General features: G+C 38.9%; 1 protein-coding gene across 15 annotated transcripts in view; it reads left to right on the top strand.

The window, feature by feature from the left end:
• DMD (dystrophin) overlaps positions 1 to 24655 on the top strand; it is a 1935994-nt gene that overhangs the window by 1852810 nt on the left and 58529 nt on the right. For all 15 annotated transcript variants that reach the window (XM_043505382.1, XM_043505371.1, XM_043505378.1 and 12 more), the window contains 3 exons: positions 9938 to 10012; positions 16629 to 16830; positions 21978 to 22063. In XM_043505382.1, coding sequence (XP_043361317.1) covers positions 9938 to 10012; positions 16629 to 16830; positions 21978 to 22063 — 363 coding nt within the window. The remainder of the gene's footprint in view (positions 1 to 9937; positions 10013 to 16628; positions 16831 to 21977; positions 22064 to 24655) is intronic.

Here is a 24655-nt window from a genome sequence, read left to right as displayed (position 1 = left end):
AATGCCTCTCCTGATGCATCCCAAAACTGCATTAGCTTTTTTCACATCCATAGGGTGCTGAGAAGGTCTTCCTTATCTGATATTTATGCTGTCCAGATCTTCTTCTAAAGGGTCTGGAATCCCTTTGGTTAAAGTTTTTCATATGAAAGGAGTACCACTTCTTGTTGCATAACTTGTAGTCAGTTACTGAACCTGGAGGAAGACATTTGATCTGGGAATTTGGCTACTGCATTTGTTGCCATGGAGCTGATGGAGAATCTTATGGCACCTGTGATAGTGTGTAGCACAGGAAGAAGCTATTGAAGTCATATTTAATGTTTTTCCAGGGATCTTTTAACGTTCATCAACAGCTTCTTGAATTCTTTTAGCTAGGCAAAGGAAAGCTTCAGCTGAACAGTAAAGCTGAGGTGGAAACTTGCAAGCATCACAGAGTCCCCTCCCCGAGATTCTGCCTCTTCCTGCCCTGTTCTGCCCTCTCCCCCCAGCATCTCCCACCCGCTGCCAAACAGCTGATCAGTGGTGGGTGGGAGAGAAAGGAACTGATCAGCGGGTGGCTGGTGGCTGCTGAGCACCCACCTTTTTTTTTCTCTCTCTCTCCAGCCCCAGAGCATCCACAGAGTTAGCATCTATGCTTCTGTAACATAATCATGCAATGAATGCATTTCCCTTGGAGAAGGTTTATCCCACTCTGGACTGAAAATGTTTGTGATGGGTTGGATCACAGAAACCCCCTGGGGGTTGCCACGTGATGTGCCAAGACTACTTCTGCTCCTGCTTTCCTGCCCTGTCAGCTTAGGACTTCAGTGCCCTACCTGGTTTGAGGCAGACCTGCTAGCCTGCTGCAAACCCAGACCCAGGTCTGAACCACATCCCCTAGCATCTGTAGGCTTAATTGAAAGCAACTTGGGAAGTTTTTCCATCCTTGACACTCGGATGCCAAACTCCCAAAGGGGTCCAAACCCTAAATAAATCCATTTTACCCTGTGTAAAGCTCATACAGGGTAAACTCATAAATTGTTCACCCTCTATAACACTGACAGAGATATGCACAGCTGTTTACTCCCCTCCCACCCCACCCCAAATATTAATACATACTCTGGGTTAATTAATAAGTAAAAAGTGATTTTATTCAATACAGAAAATAGGATTTAAGTGGTTCCAAGTAGTAACAGACAGAACAAAGTGAATTACCAAGAAAAAAACACGCAAGTCTATGTCTAGTAGGGCAATAAGACTGAATACAGACTAAAACCTCACCAGTTCCAGTAATCTTTCTTTTACAGACTAGTCTCATTCTAGTCTGGGTCCAGCAATCACTCACACCCCCTATAGTTACAGTCCTTTGTTCATTTCAGGTATCTTTGGGGGTGGAGAGGCTCTCTCTTTAGCCAGCTGAAGACAAAATGAGGGGGTGTCCCAGGGGTTTAAATAGACTGTCTCTTGTGGGTAAAGATCCCCCTCCTCTCTCCTATGCTACAAAATGGAGTTTTGGAGTCACCTGGCAAGTCTCATGTCCATGCATGACTGAGTTCCTTACCAGCCAAGCCACATTCCTGGGAAAGCCCAGCTGAGGACTGGCATCTCCAAGTTTATTGTTGGCTTAAGGGCTTCTTGATTGGGCACTTACTGAGAATAGTCTTTTCTCAGGAAGCTGACCAACTGCTTCACTAAAACCTACTCCGAATCAAACAAGTATGCAGCCAATATTCATAACTTCATATACAAAAATGATGCATGCATACAGATAGGATTAATAGATTCAGTAGATCATAACCTTTACAGAGATAAGTTACATGGCATATGTAGCATAAAACACATTCTACTTATGTCATATATACATTCATAAGTATATTTCCATGAAGCCTTATAGAGGGCACCGTCACAATGTTGTTTCTGGATGTATGGACCTCGAATCCTGATTTCTTTTTTCTTTTGGATGGAAATATGATTTTTAGTGATTCCTGTATGTTTTTTTCCTCTGTCTGCTTCATTCCAAGAGACTAGGTAACCCTTGTCATCAGTGTTGCAGTATACTTGGGGAGGAGAGATGTTCTCAAGTACCTGTTTCTCACTTTTAGGATCACCTGGAGCCTGAAAGTTACCCTCTTGAGAGATAAGGAATCTGATGATATATCATTAGAGTAGTCCATTTCTTTTGGGTTTGGCCTTGTTCAGCCTGCAGGCACCCATGATTCAGATAATTTATAGTGTTCATCTTTTTTTTTTTTTTAAACTTGCCTCTCTAGTTTTCCTATCTGTTTTCAGGTAAAAGAAGTTCAGGGGGTGACCCTTAGTGGACTCTCTGGTTGAAAAGGGTTTACTCCTTTATGACCAGAATCATTGGGAGAATGTCTGGGAAGGGGACAAGAGCTATGGATGATTCATACTAAAGCTAGATGAGAGTGTCTGGCCCTTTTTTCTGAGTAGGAAGACTTGCTCTTAGAGTAAGAAGACTCTGCTCTGACTTGCCTGTAGAAGTATATTTATTTGCATTAGTGATGATCTTACCCCCTGGAACATAAGAATGACCATACTGAGTCAGACCAATGGTCCATCTAGCCCAGTATCCTGTCTTCCGACAGTAGCCAGTACCAGATGCTTCAGAGGGAATAAACAGAACAGGTAATCAGTTAGTGATCTATCCCCTGTCACCCATTCCCAGCTTCTAGGAAACAGAAGCTAGGGACACCCAGAGACAGGGTTGCATCCTTGACCATCTTGGCTTAAGGCTATTGATGGACCTATCCTCCATGAACTTATCCAATTCTTTTTTTGAAGACGCTTATGGCCTTCACAACATTTCCTGGCAACAAGTTCCAGAGGTTGACTGTGCGTTGTGTGAAGAAGTACTTCCTTTCATTGGTTTAAAACCTGCTGCCTATTAATTTCATTGGGTGACCCCCTAGTTCTGTCTTCTTCATATTCTTCACACCAGTCAAAATTTTATAGATCTCTATCACATCCCCTCTTAGTTGTCTCTTGGTAGATTGCTGCTCTGGTTCCCCTTTCCACACACACAGTGCACTGATGCTTGAGTTAGCCACCAGCTGAGGAGTATGTTTTGTTGCCTTACTGTGCCTGCTATCAGTTACTTCAACTGCTGCCAGTACTAAAGCTATTTAAGGAGGCAAGACCACTCCCCTGACTTTCTTCTTTTCAAGCTTGGAGCTTTGTTAAACTGGATCAGCTTCTAGCAGCAAGGGCATTTTGGTCCCAGTGATTCTCCAGTTGCAGCAGAGCCCCAAGCGAGGAAAAAAAACTACAGGAATTTCTCCAAAAGAGAAGAGAAAAAAGGTAGAGAAAAGATAAAAGAAAATCACTGCTGGAAATCCCAGAGATAAAGACGATGATAAAGAAAGAGGAGCTGTAAGGTACACAATAGCCTCTGAATAGGGCCACACACATCTTGAGAAAGCTGCCAAGCAGATCCATAGATGCAGGTTTCTGCTAACTGACAGGTCTAGCTACCTTTGTTGTTCAAGAAGCAACAAACGCATCATCTCCCAGTTTTCCCCTATGATCTAACTTGGAATTTGAACTCTAGTCCTCCAGTTGTTAAGTGCCAATAAACTACCCTGTGAAGCCACCTAATCTTTTGTTAAAAGAAAAGGAGTACTTGTGGCACCTTAGAGACTAACAAATTTATTTGAGCATAAGCTTTCATGAGCTACAGCTCACTTCATCGGATGCATTCGGTGGAAAATACAGTGGGGAGATTTATATACACAAACAGAGAACATGAAACAATGGTTTTTATCATGCACACTGTAAGGAGAGTGATCACTTAAGATGAGCTATTACCAGCGGGGGGGGGGGAGGGAGAAGGAGGAAAACCTTTTGTGGTGATAATCAAGGTGGACCGTTTCCAGCAGTTAACAAGAACGTCTGAGAAAACAGTGGGGGTGGGGGGGGGGAAATAACATGGGGAAATAGTTTTACTTTGTGTAATGACCCATCCACTCCCAATCTCTATTCAAGCCTAAGTTAATTGTATCCAATTTGCAAATTAATTCCAATTCAGCAGTCTCTCGTTGGAGTCTGTTTTTGAAGTTTTTTCGTTGAAGGATAGCCACTCTCAGGTCTGTAGTCGAGTGACTAGGGAGATTGAAGTGTTCTCCGACTGGTTTTTGAATGTTATAATTCTTGACGTCTGATTTGTGTCCATTTATTCTTTTACGTAGAGACTGTCCAGTTTGACCAATGTACATGGCAGAGGGGCATTGGTTATATCGTAGAGCTTGGCTGCAGACAATGGATCGTGTGGTGTTATCTGTGAAAGTTAGAGGCATGTAGGTAGGAATAGCGGTCAGTAGGTTTCCGATATAGGGTGGTGTTTATGTGACCATCACTTACTAGCACCGTAGTGTCCAGGAAGTGGACCACTATTCCTACCTACATGCCTCTAGCTTTCATCCAGATAACACCACACAATCCATTGTCTACAGTCAAGCTCTACGATACAATCGCATTTGCTCCAACCCCTCAGACAGACACAAACACCTACAAGATCTCTATCATGCATTCTTACAACTACAATACCCACCTGCTGAAGTGAAGAAACAGATTGACAGAGCCAGAAGAGTACACAGAAGTCACCTACTACAGGACAGGTCTAACAAAGAAAATAACAAAACACCACTAGCCATCACATTCAGCCCCCAACTAAAACCTCTCCAATGCATCATCAAGGATCTACAACCTATCCTGAAGGACGACCCATCACTCTCATAGTTCTTGGGAGACAGGCTAGTCCTTGCTTACAGACAGCCCCCCAACCTGAAGCAAATACTCACTAGCAACCACACAACAGAACCATTAACCCAGGAACCTATTCTTGCAACAAAGCCCGTTGCCAACTCTGTCCACATATCTATTCAGGGGACACCATCATAGGGCCTAATCACATCAGCCACACTATCAGAGGCTCGTTCACCTGCGCATCTACCAATGTGATATATGCCATCATGTGCCAGCAATGCCCCTCTGCCATGTACATTGGTCAAACTGGACAGTCTCTACGTAAAAGAATAAATGGACACAAATCAGACGTCAAGAATTATACCATTCAAAACCCAGTTGGAGAACACTTCAATCTCTCCGGTCACTCGATTACAGACCTGAGAGTGGCTATCCTTCAACGAAAAAACTTCAAAAACAGACTCCAACGAGAGACTGCTGAATTGGAATTAACTTGCAAACTGGATACAATTAACTTAGGCTTGAATAGAGACTGGGAGTGGATGGGTCATTACACAAAGTAAAATATTTCCCTATGTTATTTCTCCCCCCCACCCTACCCCCACTGTTCCTCAGACGTTCTTGTTAACTGCTGGAAACGGCCCACCTTGATTATCACCACAAAAGGTTTTCCTCCTTCTCCCGCCCCCCCCCTTCTTGCTGGTGATGGCTCATCTGAAGTGATCACTCTCCTTACAGTGTGTATGATAAAACCCATTGTTTCATGTTACCTGCATGTGTATATAAATCTCCCCACTGTATTTTTCCACCGAATGCATCCGATGAAGTGAGCTGTAACTCATGAAAGCTTATGCTCAAATAAATTTGTTAGTCTCTAAGGTACCACAAGTACTCCTTTTCTTTTTGCAAATACGGACTAACATGGCTGCTACTCTGAAACTAATTTTTTGTTGTTTGAATAGCAGCTGTTGTCTGAGCACTGAGCTGGATGCCATTCTGTTTTCAGATCTTGAATTTGCCGATGGGTTGGTGTTGTTGGCTCAGTTTGGTGAATTGCTGCAGCTGATAGGCAGTCTGGTTGGGTAAGAAGCGGTATACCCTGGTCTGGTTGTGGATTCAGATAAAACTAAGTGCCTGGCTGTTACCATCAAGTGTCCTCCAGCTCCATATTATAGCCCACTCAATATTAACAAGCCAAGACATTGAACAGGAGGCTGGTGGTGGCGGCAGCTCCCTCATAACCTTTAGCCTGATGGAGACCTCAGTTCAATTCTCCCCTCTGGCTGTTGTGGAGAAGGGATTTGAGAAGGGTCTCCTATGCTAGAGGAGAGAGTTTTAGCTGCTGGGCTATGGGCTATTCTAGTGTGAGTTTCCAGCAGTCTCTCTTGTTGAGCTATTCTGTAGTGTATAAAATACTTGAATAGTCATTAGCACATCAAGAGAGTGCCTCTCTAGCCTGGTGGTTAGCGCACTCATAGGACAGGCATGTTTACCCAAGTTCATGTTGCTGATGCAATAATTATTTAATTATTTAGACAAAGTGGAACACCTTTAGCAGGAGAGACTGAGAGACACCTATACTAGAATATTTCATAACCCTGCGAATGGGGCACTGTCCTGCAATATAGGAGTCCTCTTGCTGCTGCTTTGTGACTCTAGCCCAGGGATTGGCAACCTTTGGCATGCGGCCTGCCAAGGTAAGCCCCCTGGCTGGCCAGGCCAGTTTGTTTACCTGCCACATCTGCAGGGTCAGCCGATCGCAGCTCCCATTGGCTGCAGTTCACCACTCCAGCCAAGGGGGGCTGTGGAAAGCAGCGGCCAGCACATCCCTCAGCCCGTGCTGCTTTCAGCAGCCCCCATTGGCCTGGAGTGGTGAACCGTGACCAGTGGAAGCTGTGATTGGCCAAACCTATGGACGCGGCGGGTAAACAAACCGACCCGGCTTGCCAGGGGGCTTACCTTGGCAGGCCATATGCCAAAGGTTGCTAATCCCTGCTCTAGCCCTACATTTCCTTTGCTTTTATTTATAAAAAGTTCCGGGGGAGGGGAGAACATTTCAGGTGACTAAAAACAAAGTTTTGGTCAACTTTTTCAGGTCACCTAAATGTTTTGAAATTTTTGGTTCAACTCAAATCCATTTCCCCTTGGTTTGTGGAACTGCCAGCGAATTGAAAGATCAGTCATTCATTAATTTCTAAATAACCCTTCATTAAGAGAATAGAGGCAGTATGTTAAGATCAGAGCAACAGGGTAACAAGGTTTTACAGCACCATACATTGATATATTGATACAAAATAACTTCTGTTCTTTCCAGTTCATCTAACTTCCTTCCAGACTTTACAGCTTCTCCCTGCACCACCACCACTGGTATTCCATTTCTGTATTTTATGCTTTGTAGGTTCAGATGCTCAGCATCTCTTGGGTGAATGGAAATACAGTATTATATTGTGTTTGCAGAAAAATGGATGGAAAACATAAATGACTTCATAGACTCCTCAGCAGTAGGACTGCAATGTGTATATAAAATGTAAATCATAAGCAGAGAAACTTCCATCACCCTGTGCAACTGGCATTTAATGACTGCTTAGTCCGCCGGTCAAATGCTAGCCAAAGCCTTGTTTTTGTCACCCTCCACACTGCTCACTCTTCCACATCTTACTTCTAACAAAGAACGTTTGCCCCTTTTTGTCCTAAAATTACAAGGTGTTTTTTTCAGAATAGAAGTGCAGATTTCCAACAAAGGAGTAAACAAGTGTACAAAGTGAAATTGAAGTCTCAGTACCATGGAAAAGGAGAACGTTATTAATTTGCCTTCAAGACTGATAAAGTTACTTTGTTTAAATACATAGTTTATTCCAAACTACATTAAGGTTTATGGACCTGTCAGTATTATAGAGAGTTAGAGTTGGCAGGAATAATACACGAGAGAGGTGCCATTAGAAAGGTGCACAGAATTGTGTAGAGAGAAGGAAATCTGCAAATACACAATGATGAAAGCCGCCAATCTCCTCTACAAGGCAGATGCTTTGGGTAGAGCATTTTGCATACCATCTATCAAATAAGGAAACCTCAAAATACTCTCACAAAATAGCTTAACGAAAATATATTATGTAATTGGGATAGTACTCAAACATCAGTAGCATTCTAAAGTGGATTAGATGGATGGATATATAGACCTGACATTCCATTTCGTGACAGGTTTCAGAGTAGCTGCCGTTAGTCTGTATTCACAAAAAGAAAAGGAGGACTTGTGGCACCTTAGAGACTAACAAATTTATTTGAGCATAAGCTTTCGTGAGCTACAGCTCACTTCATCGGATGCATTTGGTGGAAAAACCATTTTGTGAGTAACTCTTTGCACATATTTCAGGGTAGCAGCCGTGTTAGTCTGTATTCGCAAAAAGAAAAGGAGTACCCGTGGCACCTTAGAGACTAACAAATTTCAGCATAGTCTGTGTGGTATGTAGATTGTAATGGATTTTTTACCTTCAGTCCTTTCGGTATGATGTCCATCTGTTTGCATTTGGAGAGGAAGATGATGTCTGTCTGTATCTGTGTGAGTTTTTTAAAATTTGTTAATCTCTAAGGTGCCACGGGTACTCCTTTTCTCTTTGCACATATGTATCAGTTTACACCTTCAAAGCACTTATTTGGTCTCACCATGTCTCCGTGGGGAAATTGAGATTGCGGGCATCATTTTGAAAAAGCATAGTCCCCTTTTGCCTGCACAAAAAATGTGAATGCTGTAGCACACCTAGGTTAGCTGATGTATTTACCAGGATTGCAGCTGCAGTTAACTTGTTAAATACCTTTGCTCGTCATCACAATCGCATAGCGTGCACATATTTGCATCCAGATCTCAAGCTTCTGTAATTAAAATTTTGGTTTGAGAAATTAAGTGATTTGCCAAAGACCACCAGCAAGTTGGATCAGAGCCAGAGTTAGATAGTTTCTATTCTTCAGTCTATATATTGCTGTTTCCATTTAACAATGCTCTGTTACCTACCACCAGTGGCAGTGTATATAGGAAATGAATCGGTAGACTACTATCTGATCATTAATAATTCAATGGCAATTTTCCTGAGTAAGGGTATTAACACAGGTTTCTTCCAATTTGGTTAATTGTATTATATCTGTCTAATATTGCCCCTTTGGTTTTAGTTTTACATGGTATTATTCACTTCTTGTCCCAAACTTCCTTAGGCTGCTAAATAGCTGTTGTGCTTCACCCCAAAAATAGCTGCATGTCACTGTTGAATCATCCTTGTATAGCCGTTGCCAATATCGCAAGTTGCTGAGAGGCTTAACTAATGGTTGTAAAATATACTATTGTTACACCCCTTCCCCATGTAACTTGTTTGGTCTGTAGCCCAGCAGAGATTTTATCTGTGCTGCCCTGATTTTAGAAGTAGTTTTTCAACTCTGTTCAGGTTTAGAAGGAAATTACAAATATTTTGGTTTTGTTCGCCATGATGATATATCTTTAAATGATAAAGCTGGAATAACAGTATTGTTACAGCCTTGTTACATAATATGTTTCTTGGCCACTCTCACTCCTGTCTGCCTCTGAATAGTAGGAGCCAGTCAGCTCATTACAACTTCAAAAGAGCACCTGAAAAGCTACCTCTCTGGATAAATCAAAGGAGGAGTAGACTTGGGAAGAATCTTTTGGATCTTGGAGCATGGCCTACACTTTATTAAACACAGCACTAAGTGAAACTGACTAACTTCTGTACGTTACAAAACTGGATTGTATCCTGTTGCTGGTTTCCATGTTCAGAGCCTAGCAGTAGCCTACCAGTTTTATCTGTGCAGAAATCTCTCTTCCAGCTGCCCTAACAGGGCATATATAAAGCAGAGAGGGAGGCGTTCAAGATTCTTAATTTTCTTAAATTGGGCATAACCCAAGAAGATATGGTATCTTCACTATAACATGAAACGCCTTTTTTGATAATTATGATGTTTTAGGTGCCATGGAATTCAAAATATCATTGCAGCCAGAGCAAGGCAATACTCTATTAAATGACTGTTGATAATTATTGATCATATTGATGATTGCATTAGAAAACTAATTTTTAACAGATTTTCCCCTCCTCCCCATACTTGTAATTTTTCACACATAAACCAGTGGGTATTTTCTTGATTTAGATTTATAACCTGATTTGTTAGCTGGTCTTTGAATCCATACGCTTTTCTGGTGAAACAGTGATCCTCTCTTTTTTTAACTTTCCCCTTGTAGCTGACCTGAACAATGTTAGATTCTCGGCTTACAGAACTGCCATGAAACTTCGAAGACTGCAGAAAGCGCTCTGCTGTAAGTATATGCCTGTGCTTTATAGACTTTCTTCTAGTCTCTTCTGCCAAAAGGGCAAACCTGTTTGGCAACTTTTAGAAAGAAAATATTTCATGAACAAAAGTCTGTCAACTGCATGAACACTTTGGACCAGAATCATTGCCACTATTTTTCAGTGCTTTGTACCACTCAAGCCTACCTCAAACAGAGTTAAGACAAAAGTATAAATCTGACCCCAAGTTAACAATTTCTAAATGTTACCTAAATTAAACAGGCTAAGATAGGAATTTTTGCCACCCTCATTACCGAAGTGCCTGAGAACGTCTCACCAGTGCTTTATAGGTCCGTTAATGTCTAGAGCATTCTATAGTGGCATTAATTTTAAACATGAGTAAGAACCCAGGGTCCTGAGTGGGCTTGTACAACCCACACTGAAGCCTGTACCACCACCACCACCACCACATCTTCATTGCTACTTTTAGCCACACTAGCTAAATTAAAGCTAATGTGGGTATGCCTACACGGGCTGCAATCACACCTCTAAATGCAGCGTACACCTACCCTATGTCATACTTGGCTGTGTATTCACATTGGCTAGTTACCTACTTTATTATGGATCATAGTTTCCTTATTAGACCAATCAAACACAAATTAAACAGTTTTAAATGCCAGGTGAAACTGTCATGTGTAATACTTTAACTTTATTCGTTCACTTTTAGTTGTAGACAGAGTTTTTAATTTCTGGTATAGTTGCAGACATGTTTCTACTGTCTCTTCTGTTTCAGCCTGGGATCTGTGTTCACATGCTCTTTGGAACTTTCTCAAACCTCAGTATCTTTAAGCATATTCACTACGCGACTGAGGGAGGAGTGAGTTAAAGTGAGGGGTTTCACTAATGCACAGAGTTAATCCTTGAAAGTCCTGTATTAATGAACACTTTCAACAGTAACTGAAAATTCTGGCAGCATAATGAAAGATGGGAGAAGAATTGCCAAATCTCTACAAGCCCACACAATGTTTCTAAACTCATATAATTCGGAATGTTTTGCCAATATTAATATAGTGATAAAGAATTAGTTATGAAACTCTTAGAGATTAGAAATATAAATATCCATTCTTAATATAATTCCTCTCCCCCATTTCATCCCCTGAAAATGTACAAGATAGCAATATACTATTCCCATCTTTTTCTTTCTTTTTAAAAAGTAAATAAAAATTTACTATTTGTAGTTGCCAGACTTTCTGAATATGTAAACACCAAATACAAATATGTTCCAATAAATTGCATCTAGCCATGAATCTGCTGTGCGTCTTAGTTGGAACTATACAAACTTATTTAATCTTTGTATAGTATACACTTGTTAAGGTTTATATTTTGCATCATTACTAAATTTTATAGAGCGTTTCAAGAGTGGGATAAGAACTAAACATTGATGGGCTTTTCCATTACAAATGGGAGTCTATTCTGACCCTGTACCATTCTTTATTCTACAGACCTTTCTAAAGTGTTGATTTCCCATGGGAAATCCATTTCAAGAAACTGTTTATGAATTACATGGTTCTCACCGGACAGCTTGGATATATAAGTGTAACTGAGATACTTTTGTGCCTGAACATATGGAACCTAAAACACTTTGGGCCAGATTCGGATCTTGTTTACCTAATTCCACACCTGTGTAACTCTGTTAGTGTGATCAGAAATCGGTTCCTAGATTTCAGAAATGTTAACTACCTGGGTGAGAACCTGGCTCCATTGGTGTCAATAGCATAACTCCTACTGATTTCAATTGGACCGGGATTTCACTCCCAGTGTTTATAAAAGCTTTTTCTTGTGTTTATCTTCTGTCCATTCAAAATCATAAAGAAAACTAGATGCTGGATTAATCTCATATTGTGCTGCTGCTTCCACATTTTTTAGAAATTCTCAATTTGTTAGACTAGCTATTGCAGGACAACTGTTTCTTTTATAAACATTTAAGAACTGCCCTGCTACACGATTATATTTATACTAGCACACAATTCCTTCTTTCTCATACTGTGTTAACAAGTTTATGGTACAGTTTGTCTTTATATAAGTGTTTACTTGAGAGCAAATGAAGATTTTCTGAGATCCAGATGTTTTAACAAACATGCAGTGGCACCTATATTAAATACCTAAGCACATTCTTCACACTTGTATCCATAGAGAGTTGTTTGAGGAGTCTGGATAACTATTTGTGCTCACTATTTGAGAAGCAATATTCCTGCAAAGAACAAAGACACCGTCATTAAATATTCTTACCTTACAACTTCACCAGCATTTGTGAACCCAATTTAATTATGCAGCAAAGTTATTATTGAGTTCTTTTTACTGTTTCTTTCAATTTGGCACTAATAGAAATTGAACACTATTTTGAATCTCAAGGTATCGAGACATAAACAAGACAGTTCAAATTTTCAGTTGAAGCAATTGCTTTCATCGCCTTCCTTTTTACTTGATCTTTGAAACTTGGTGGGGAAGGAGAGAAGTCTTGGATTGTTTTCGTTTTCTGCAAATCCACCAAATCTGTAAAATACAAGACATTTTTGTCTTTTGAGGTTTGTTTTTATTTCCCAGTCAGATTATATTTATCTCATAGAAGGCCTTGAAAGCTGGAGATATGTCCTGTTTCTAAATGTCAAAAATGAAAATGCTTTAAAATAATCAACTATACTTAGACTGTTTTATGTTTTGTGTCTTTACAGGATTTTGGGAAACTAAGTGTAAGAATGAGTTTAGTATAGTTTATGTATGTATGTATGTATGTATGTATGTATGTATGTAAAGGTATATTAAAGCTAAAAAGAGAAATGTAGAAAAAATGATGATGATCCTGCACAAATAATTTCATGTGCTGATAAATATTTTCACATAGTATTACCCTGAAATATTCTCAGATGTGGCACCAGCCTCCCAGCATTATAGCATATTATGTACACGCTAGATATAACCATTTCACCATTGCTTTTAAATGTACATTTCCTTTTGATAATCACATCAAAGCATGTTCAATTTCTTATGTACAGAATTGCTTTAAAAATATATCCTCTTTAAGTGCAATCCGCATCTGAACATTATGATAATAAAATTCACTTTGTTCTACAAACTTCTCCTGGAGATTCAACAAGAGAAAAATATGCAGCAGTTTCTCTACCAATTATCTTCTCTTGCTCTATGTATACTAACTAAATTAAAAATGTACTTGTATATCAACCGAGAACATCAGGTTTATTCATGGGATGACCTTGCATTCTGTGAGATCCCTGTATGATTTTAATTACCAGCCGTATTTAGTTTCCCTCAATTTCAGTATGTGATTACTACTGAGTATCTTTTTCTTTTTCTGAGTATTTTTTTATCTTTTTTTATCTGATGAAGTGAGTTCTAGCCCATGAAAGCTTATGCCCAGATAAATTCCTTAGTCTCTAAGGTGCCACAAGGACACCTCATTGTTTTTTCTTATGAGATAGTTCTCAACTTTCTCCCTAAAACTTGCCTCTCGTGCGTTGTCCTTAGGTTTTCCCATGCTTCAGATCAGATTACGAGTACCATTTTACAGAATAGGTCCCCCCTTGCCCATGTCTTTGATGCGGAATGTGAGTTGGCTTAAGCACAAACTCCCACTTCTGTCTCTCTCTTTAAAAGCCAAAGTACAGTTTACCATGGCTGGGATACAAACATCTAGAGGCTGATCAGTGCACAAACTGCCAGTTTATCTAAAATAATTGACCGAGCCTTACACTCAACTTGATGGAATTTCTCTATTTGTCTGTTAAGATGTAACGTGATGGCTTTTGAACGCTGCATCCAATTAATTTCAAAGCTTCAGGGAATGTTCTAGGCATCAGTGGGCAGAACCCTATTGATTTTTTGCACATACTCCTGGTTTTCTAGTTTTCACAATGAGCTCGGCCTACAGAAACTACATAGTGTGCAACCCGTTGGGTTTTAATTGATTAAGTGAAGACCAGTGCAAACCCCCAGGTAGGGATACATAAATTGATTTACAACTCTTTTGTATCTATTCAGTTTACTGCATTAAGCCACGTTATGGGGGTTATGTCTCAGGATATGATCATGCATGTGGGTCCATATTTTGGGAGTCTGAGTATTATATCTCGGAGGGAAAATGGATCCCCAGTACTTTTCCCACTACGCTCCTAATGCCTTTGTGGGGGGAAGTCCAGGAGGAGTAGAAGTTGTCCTACAGCAGAGACTGGTGTCACACCACCCTATGTGTTATTAGACAACCATATATGATAGATTTCAAGACAAGACGAAGGTTTGATAGATAAATAAAGAGCATATTTAAAGCATTTTAAGATGCTGCCACGTATTAGTGTTAAAAGCTTTCCCAAAATAGAATGACCCATGTTTATCTGTAGTCACATGTATAATTAAGCTGCCACCCAAATGCTTGAGGGGTCCACTTAATTACCATTGATCCATTGTCACAGAGGAACTGAGCATTCAGCCTAAAGCTAAAATTAAAGGTGTTGTGAATGCAATGCTGCATTTCGAATTTGACTAATAAATTGTTACTAGAGAGAAGCATCTTTCTATGATCCTTAGAGATGGGGCTGATAAATAGGCAGCTGTTGAACAAGACACACATCTTAGGATAGTTACCTTTTTATATGTCAGTAAATGAGATGCAATCTCCAAAATAAAAATGCTTTATATTTTTTAAAAAATTAAATTTATTCACTGCGTAAGCTAAATCTTTTAGTATAACAGTAGGGACATGTATATATCATTACATACTTTTTCTTTGCTTTAGGATTTGGGTACATTAGGCACATAAGCTAAGATTTTCAGATGTCCTTAAGGGGTTTAGGAGCACAAGTTCCTTTGATTTTTTTTTCAGTGAGATTTGTATTCTGAAATTCTAATAAATACTACTGAAAATCCCATCCATATTGTATAACCCTTTGCAAATTATTCAGTGGCTGAGTCTGGAAGGCTAAAGTAGTGTCCTGTAGGACACACAGAGCCAGATTCATTCTTGATGGAATTTTAAGTTGCATCAGAAGTGAATTTGGCCAATGTGACATTAAGCTATTGCTTCACTGTTAAAATCTGTTAAATTGTGAAGTATTGTTGCTTGTCAAAGCTCATTAAAAATCTTTATTTAAAAGAGAAGACGCATGGTCTTGTGGTTAGGCCACTCACCTAGAACTTGGAGATCTTGGTTCAGTTCCCAGTTCTATCACCTAATTCCTATATGATCTTCACTTAGGGCTGATTCTTCCAACCTTAATCACATTGAGTTATACCATACTCTGTGATTATCCTATTGAAATCAACTCAATGTGAGTAAGAGTAACAGAATTTGGCCTTCAGTCTGTCTGGTTTGCTTCCTTATCTGTGAAGTCAGTAAAACAATACTTCCACATTTCATGGAGGTGGTGTGGGGATAAAATATTTGTGAGGCACTCAGATATTATGGCAGTGAGTGCAAATATAGATAGCCCTCATTATCTTGCTTTCTTGTATGATCCCCATTTCATTTTAAAAATCATCTCTCATAACACTCAAAATTGTTATCCTTCAAAGCTTAGAGGCAAAATACTTCCTTCAGTCAATTGATACTGAACTGTTTTTGATCTTAGTGGGAGGTGCATTTAGAGATTAAGGGTAATAAGTAGAACTGTGTAGAGAACAGAAGTTCCATTTATTGAAGGATTTTGAATTTTCACTTCATTCTGTATCAGAACAAAACAGAAAATTTTCAAAACTCTCCAAAAAGAAAAAATTCTGTGAAAAAAATTGTTTGTTTGAAACTCTTCGTTTTGACAAAATTGTTTCATTTTGGTTTTGACGTATTTTGTATGACGTTATATAGAATAAAAAAAAAATTGACACAAGAAGTCAGTTTGATAGAACTGCATATTCCGATGGATTATGCCCCCCCTGAAATTTCTCCCATCATCTTTAGTAAGTGGTATTTTATTTGCCAAAAGTAATGATGTGATGGAAATAGATGGAAAACCTCAGTAAAGTTGGCATGTCCTAAAATGACATTATGTTCAATATGTTTTTAATCAAATACTGTCAACAGGAATATAAAAATTAAATTAAATGATTTCATGTTTTATATGCTCTGAATAAGACATTTTATTTATATGGCATCCAATAGTGTGGTAGATCTTTTACAGACAATAAGAAATTATTCTGGCTTTTACAATTTACAGTCTAAGACCTTGTCCTGCAAAGCCTTAATGCAGTGGTTCTCAACTCATGGACCAATCAGCACACGGCTGCGGACCATGGGACATCCTCAGGGCCATACAGATAGTGTGTGTGTGTGTATGTATGTATGTATGTATGTGTGTGTGTATGTATATATATATATATATATATATATATAGTGTGGATGGGGGCACAGAGAGAGGTGCATATGCAGCCCACAATGGTAAATACTTTGAGAACCACTGGCCTAATGCATGTCTAGGAGTCTGCAGGATTGGGGCATAAAAGGTTATTTTCAGACAAAGGGTTGGGGAAGGGATGAAAGCTTAAGAAAACTTTAATCAAAATATATTATTTTCAGGAGGGGAGGTTATTACTTGAAAAGACTGAGTGTTTTTGTTGTTGTTGTTGTTTTACTTTAAACAGTGGATCTACTGAGTCTGTCTGCTGCATGTGATGCCTTGGACCAGCACAACCTCAAACAGAATGACCAGTCGATGGATATCCTTCAGATCATTAACTGCTTGACCACCGTTTATGATCGATTGGAACAAGAGCACAATAACCTGGTCAACGTCCCTCTCTGTGTGGATATGTGCCTCAACTGGCTGTTGAATGTCTATGACACGTATGTGCAAGTAGTATGAGTGTACTGTACTAAAAGGCTTTAATGACATTTGGGGGTAATGAGCTGTCTTCCTGGTTACAAAATGAGTGGCTTGGAGCTGGAAAGCTGGTGGTCATAGTGCAAGTTTAATAAAACTAATGGCTTACTGGTTGCACTTAGCTGAATCAATACAGCCCTGAGTTAGGCTTGGAATCCTAAATTGTTTTATTAAGCTAAGAAGTGATATAGCTGGAGAATAGAACATTCTACTTTAAAATGGTCCATGTATCTAGGGGTCATTTTTCACAACTCCGTCCCATCATTAAGTTACAACTCTGCAAGGCACTTTTGAATTTCCTTGTTAATGCACCTTTATTTTTACCAATTAAGCGTATTCTCGAAAAGCAACAGCATAATTTTCATTATATGTGTGCTCATGCTTGTGTACACTTCCAATAGTTAAGACTATTCAGAGTGGCCCGTTTTCTAGAGCTGTTAGCATGTAATTCTTTGTTAGAGACTGGAACGGTGGCCACCTGTGGCGCAATATACTTGTGACATTTAATAGTCAACAGATCTGAGTGAATTTTCTTAGGTTAGTAATGTGGCTTCTAAAATTCAGGTTTAGCAAACAAAAGCCCCTTCAAATTAGAATTTAGATCTGCTGAGTCCACACTCCTAAATTTATAGAAGATAGGGTAGATTTACTTGGATAGTTTTACAGAAAATCTGTTCAATCTACTGTTTTAATCAGCTGTGTCCTAGAGCTCGGACAACTCCTAAATTACCCAATAAATAAATAAAGCAGGCTAGTTTTGGATTATTGCTGGATTTACAGTAATAAACCGCTCTGCAAATTTGGCAGTCCAAGCCCTGACTTGCTTACTTAAGACTAGAAGTATCTATTAGGTATCCTTAAAGTCAGATACACACTCTCACATGTCATGTGGCAAAATAAACCTGTGTAGATGAGAGAGTGTGCTTTTAATTTCATCAACATTTTGGATTAAATTAAAATAAAGATCCATAGCCTGGGAATACTTCCATCCCCCAAGAATGTTTCTTTAATCAAGTTTTAATCCGTGTAATTACACCTTATTGATTTCTGGATCAGAAACTGCAGCGGTCTCCAAACCTCTTCCCACAGGGTGATTCTATAAATGGAGGACTTCCTATTCTGACTTAATCCCCAACAGTCATCGAGTTAATGTGGATAGTCATTCTGCCATGTTATATTATGTATAGTAATTGCACTAGATTTTTTGCTTTGTTCACAGGCAATAGAGAACAGGCCTATATTTAATATTTAGGTTAATTTTTTTAAATCTGCTTGAGTTTTCAGAAAACAAATATCTGATCCAGTTTATATTTAAACCCAAACATGAATAAAATCTGAATACATTACAGAAATTACAGTTCTTCCCAATCAAAAAATGTTTGGTGTGTAGGTTGGGGCAATAAAATCATAGACGATAAGGGTTGGAAGAGACCTCAGGAGGTCATCTAGTCCAACCCCCTGCTCAAAGCAGGACCAACCCCAACTAAATCATCACAGCCAGGGCTTTGTAAAGTCTGGCCTTAAAAACCTCTAAGGATGGAGATTCCGCCATTTCCCTAGGTGTAACCCATTCCAGTGCTTCATCATCCTCCTAGTGAAATAGTGTTTCCTAATATCCAACCTAGACCTCCCCCACTGCAACATGAGACCTTTACTCCTTATTCTGTCATCTGCCACCACAGAGAACAGCCTAGCTCCATCCTCTTTGGAACCCCTTTCAGGTAGCTGAAGGTTGCTATCAAGTCCCCCCTCACTCTTCTTTTCTGCAGACTAAATAAGCCCAGTTCCCTCAACCTCTTCATGTAAATCATGTGCCCCAGCCCCCAATCATTTTTGTTGCCCTCCACTGTCTCCAATTTGTCCACATCCTTTCTGTAGTGGGGGGCACCATACTTGACTCCATACTCCAGATGTGGCCTCACTAGCGCGGAATAGAGGGGAATAATCACTTCTGTCGATCTGCTGCCAGCGCTCCTACTAATGCATCCCAATATGCCATTAGCATTCTTGTCAACAAGGCCACACCATTGATTCGTATCCAGCTTCTCATCTACTGTAATCTCCAGGACCTTTTCTGCAGAAGTGCCACTTAACCATGTCCCCATCCTGTAGCAGTGCATGGGATTCTTCCGTCCTAAGTTCAGGACTTTGCACTTGTCCTTGTTGAACCTCATCAGATTTGTTTTGGCCCAATTCTCCAATTTGTCTAGGTCACTCTGGCCCCTATCCCTAGTCTCCAGTATATCTACCTCTCCCTGCAGTTTAGCGTCAAATCCTGCTTGCTTCTCCTCAAGACTCTTTCTTGCTAAATTCAGTCTCATTATGTTTATTTCATTGAAACCTACTGCACTGTAAAAAGAACAGGAGTACTTGTGGCACCTTAGAGACTAACACATTTATTAGAGCATAAGCTTTCGAGGGCTACAGCCCACTTCATCGGATGCATAGAATAGAACATATAGTAAGATACAGATAGATAGCTAGACATACATACATACATACATACAGATAAGTTACCATACAAACTGTGAGAGGCTAATTAGTTAAGATGAGCTATTATCAGCAGGAGAAAAAAACTTTTGTAGTGATAATCAAGATGGCCCATTTAGACAATTGACAAGAAGGTGTGAGGATACTTAATTTAAGGAAATACATTGTAAATTATAGTTTGTGCTGATGAAGGAAGGGATGCAGGGGAAATAGATGCTCAGAACTGGAGGGAACATTGTAGGGACCCAGGGATGAGGGAAGTTTGTGTTTGTGTTATCGTGGATGAGCACAGAAAGAAGAGCCAAGGGTCAAATGTATTTAGCTTTACTGATTGGGTAAATAGACAAATCCTCCAATGATTTTCTTGAATTCATTCTCCTATTAGAGACTCTGTGGTATTTATTTAAAAAAAAAAAAAGCTCTAATAATTTGCATTTATTATGCTTCCCAACTGTTATTTGTAAAGGTATTGATAACTGGAACACACTAGCAATGACTGGTCCAATTTGGGGTGCAGCCTTGCAGCTATTCAGTATGTTTCAAGTTTGTTTTAATTGATCAGATATTCTTACTCATTTGCCATTACATGCTAAATTATGTATTTGACTTGGGAGGCAGGGAGGAGGGCGTAGCCAACTGAACCAACTCACGCTTCATGTAAGTTCCTATTTAATATATCGCACAGGGACAGCATCATGTTACATGCCTCTCCTCTATAATTTGAATGAGGCTGGTATTTATCTGCATGGGTTTCTGAGGGCACAAAGGATAACGAATTTGGAAAGGATCTGATCAAGGGGAGGAAGTGCAAAGAACAAAAGAATAAGAACAGAATGTTCAACTGATATAAGTGAATAACAGATGCTGATTTACGAATAGGAAAAGAATATTTTTAAAAATAAAAATGGGATGAGTTGAGGGAACCAAATTCTGCTCTGTTACACCAATGTAAATCTGTAGTGTCTCTCCATTTCAGTGGAGTTTTTTTTACTAGTGTATTACGCTTGTATGATAGCAGAATTTGGGCCAATGCATGTAAATGGCTGTTCTGCTGATCTTGACAGTATTACAGAGGAAATGTATTTATTGGCTGAACTGTTCACATACTGTGCAGCACAGCGTGGGGTGCCTTTTATAATTGCATGCATTAATATTGTTCTTATTTTCAGCGACAATAGTGAAAGTGGCACTTATAGACTGAAAATTATTGATAGACTTCTGCCTAAAGGAGTTGTTAGACATATGCTTATTGTATTGTACATATTTTGATCATTTGTTTGGGGGAGAGAGGTTGTTTTGTTAAATATATCAAAATTGGGATATTAACTGGAATATTATTTCGTGTGGGCATCTGCCATTGAAAGTAAATTGAAATAAAACTGAGTTCTGAAGTAGGATTTCAAGCAGTGAAGTTGCGTGGCACACAGTCATGGAGGATGTTGTAGGTATAGAGAGGCTGCAGAGCACATGTGGATATGGCACAGGAGATGATTACAGACCACATATGGCCAGGGGTGGGGCCCATACAGGCTCTTTAAAGTGAGTGGAAAGTGTTTGAATGTTACATCTTTGGTGTCACTAATGAGTTGAGGCTAATGCTGACACTAAGCAAAGACATGTTTCAAAATGTTCACCACCTGCCAGTGTTCCCAGTAGGAATGAAATCAGGCTGCCCATAGGGAAGAGGGTGGCTCCTCATGTTGTCTGGGACCCCCATCTTCCCTGAAGACATCTTGGCTTCACTTCTGTTGTAAACAGTGGAAGGTAGTAGCCATATTAAAAGATGAATTGTTTACTAAAGACTTTTAGCTTCACTCCCATTGCTCACAAAAGGAAAAGGCAGCCATTTTAAAATTCTTTGAATTTTCTGTATAAGAACATTTATTTGTCAGCCCTTTCTGAAGCACTTTCAGTTATAAATAATAAAAGCAGAAAATAACCATTAATTGCTTAAAAATGTCTTCAAATGTGGTGACTTTCAGTCTATATGGGAAATTTGAAGAGTGCATTATTTGGTTATTAAGATCATTTGTACTAAAAAAAATAGACTGGCGCAGGCTGTTAAATTTTTTACAGAGCCCATTTTAAAATTAATATTAACTCTCAAACTAATTAAAGGTTATGTACTGTGAATGTTCAGACTCAGTAAGTGTTGTAATTTTGGGGAGATACACTGTCATTGCATTCATGTCAGAGTGGTTGAATCCCTGATTTAAGTGCAAAACGTAGCATTAACTATGGACCTGCAACCAGTTACTTATCTTGGAGCTGCTGATGAACACTGTTTAACCGGTGTATTCCACAGGTCATGTATAAGTTACGCAAGAATTATTTTTTGTGAAGTAGTACAGAATCATAGAAATGTAGTGCTAGAGCAGACCTTAAGAAGTCATCTAGTCCAGCCCCCTGTGCTGAGGCAGGACCAAGTAAACATAGAGCATCCCTGACATGTATTTGTCCAACCTGTTCTTAAAAACCTCCAGCGATTATCGGTGCTCTAAGATTGGTGGTTAAGATTGTGTTTAATTTTAAAAGTTGCATTACTCTCCTAAATAAGACCTCAAATATGTGGATTATATTATCAATTAGTGTTTGTTTTTCTTATCCTAATCATCAACAGGGGTCGAACAGGAAGGATCCGTGTCTTATCTTTTAAAACCGGTGTAGTTTCCCTGTGTAAAGCACATTTAGAAGACAAGTACAGATGTAAGTCATGTGTCTTAATTTGTATTTCATTTCTTTTTAATTTATTTTATTTTTATATTTTCCTATATGTCATGGAAACACAAAAATTCAGGACAGAAAGGTCCTGTTAAGTCTTATAATCCTTCAGTGAATGATAGTTCTCTACAATGTATTTTTAAGTGACTTGTCCAGTGTAGATTTCCCCCCACTTCCCATGATAGATTAAAGTTTTTTTTACACTGGCCAGAAAAAAATCAGTGCAACATATTAGGAAGAAGTATGGTTTAATAGGATTTGTCATAGAAAGGTACTAAAACCCTTTTTTCCCTGACCAGTGTAGACAGGATCTAAACGATGAAATGACAAAGTACAAAAAGAAATGTTTCAGAAAAATTATATTTAGAGCTACTTGTGTTATAGCATGTTGAATAAAATACAGTATCTTAAGTCTGGTGTCTACAGTGGCAGTGGAATCGTACTTGAAAAAATGATGTGCAACCACAGTTGCTATCACTGGCTGAACAATAAAGATGTGCATATTCATGAAAAAGCCTTTTTTCATTTTTTTTTTCATTTTACATGTGTGAGAGAGAGGAAAAAGAGAGGTTTCAGAGTAGCAGCCCTGTTAGTCTGTATTCGCAAAAAGAAAAGGAGTACTTGTGGCACCTTAGAGACTAACAAATTTATTAGAGCATAAGCTTTCGTGAGCTACAGCTCACTTCATCGGATGCATCAAATGCATCCGATGAAGTGAGCTGTAGCTCACGAAAGCTTATGCTCTAATAAATTTGTTAGTCTCTAAGGTGCCACAAGTACTCCTTTTCTTTTTAGGAAAAAGAGAGTGAGTGAGTAATTTAAAAATCAAAATTCTGCATGTTTTCAGTAGACCAAATCCTTATCTGGAAGAAATCAATTTGAAGCCAATACAAGTTTTACATGAATAATGAATGAGTATAAAGTGAGACCTGGACACTTTACTCATGTGAGTAACTTTATGCACATGGGTACCCCTGCTGAGTTCAGTAGTAATACTCATATGTAGGAGTTTACAGGGTTGGAGCTTGAGCAAGAACTTTAGGATTTGACTCAAGATGTATTCTTAATCCAGCATCTTTTTGAAAATCAAGATTTTGAAAAATGTTACATTTTTTTTAAACAGAGGAATATGGAAATATATTGAACCAACCTCCTCCTTCACTGTAACGTTTAAAATATTTTGTAAAATTGGGTCAAATTAAAACATTTAAAATAAAATGTTAAAACTTTGATCTTTAGATGTTTCCCAAAAAACTGATATACTGTTAGGATTATAAAAGTTAGAGATGGGAAATATTTATTAAGATTAATTTATTCTCCTGCGAGGGCTGAATACTGTCTCTCCAAAAAAGGCTGCAGCTGATTGATTGTAATGTGTAATCCTCCTTTAGGCATTGTAAATGCTTTAATAAGAGGGAAATGAAAGGATGTGCAGTTGAGGGTGAGAAGAAAGGAATCTTCTCCCTGGGGCTGTGGACTTGCTCCACCATTGCTCCATTTCCAATACCTGATGCTACAGTAGCTCCTACTGTCCTCTCCACTTACCACAACAACGAAAGCCATTAGGACAGAAACATCATAGCAGCTGATCTTTTGACTTTTTCATTCCTTCTCGCTGATATGCTCTGGGAGTCCCTGTAGAGCTGAGTTCTGCACAGGGAGTTTGCCACCGACTTGTGCAGCAGAACAGTATTGGTTGTGTTGCCAGGGAAAGTCTCCAGGGCCAGGGAGGTGAAGGCAGGATTTGCTTTGAAATCATGTATTTTGAGACCAGATATGAGAAGGATTATATTCTTATACACTTCTAATTAAAAGGAACCAAAAAGAAAAAATCATTTGTCAAATCTGTGCTAGGAAACTAATCAATGCTATTGACATTCCTGTGTAATTGCACCCCCAGTGTAGAATGAAATATTAAGGAGGCCACAGCCATGAAAGCATATTATTACTACAAAGTGACATTTTTTACTCTTTGAAAAATAATCAGAATTTATTCAGGTCATGAATTATCAACTGGGGGAGTACCAAATAAATATTTCAGTTGATCCTAACTTGATTTTTCTTGTTATTACAAACTTTAAAACCTCCTCAAACCATTTATAGTATAACTAATTCCCATCTAATTAAATTGTGCTTATGGTAGGATGATGATTCAGTCCGGTAAGGATTCCTTTTTGATAGTATTGCTATAATAGAACAGGGCTTAAAATGACATTTCACTTCAAAAACTAAAACTTAATATGATATTAACATTCCCAATGGGTGGTGGGGCTCTGTAACAGTGTAATGTTTCTCTTTCATTTAAAAACTCATCTTGAGTTCAGTATATTATGAAATATCAAAGTTAGAGAACTTTTAAGTTTTTCAAAGCAACTCATGATGTGAAACAGAATCAGGTCCTCTAGGCTGTATGTTTAAAGCTCTTCAAACAATACGTACGTTAATGTTTAAAAGATTTTGTGGGTCAGAGACCCTGTACACGTGTTATGGAGGTATAGCTTGTGTTGGTTCTGAGTATTATATAAATGCTATGAGATTATTATTTTAGAATGGTCCTTCCTGATAGATACAAGCCCA

Source organism: Dermochelys coriacea, chromosome 1, assembly GCF_009764565.3.
Source record: "Dermochelys coriacea isolate rDerCor1 chromosome 1, rDerCor1.pri.v4, whole genome shotgun sequence".
NCBI lineage: Eukaryota > Metazoa > Chordata > Testudines > Dermochelyidae > Dermochelys > Dermochelys coriacea.
The sequence above is the reverse complement of the archived record's forward strand: the minus strand, read 5'-3'. Positions and strand labels throughout refer to the sequence as shown.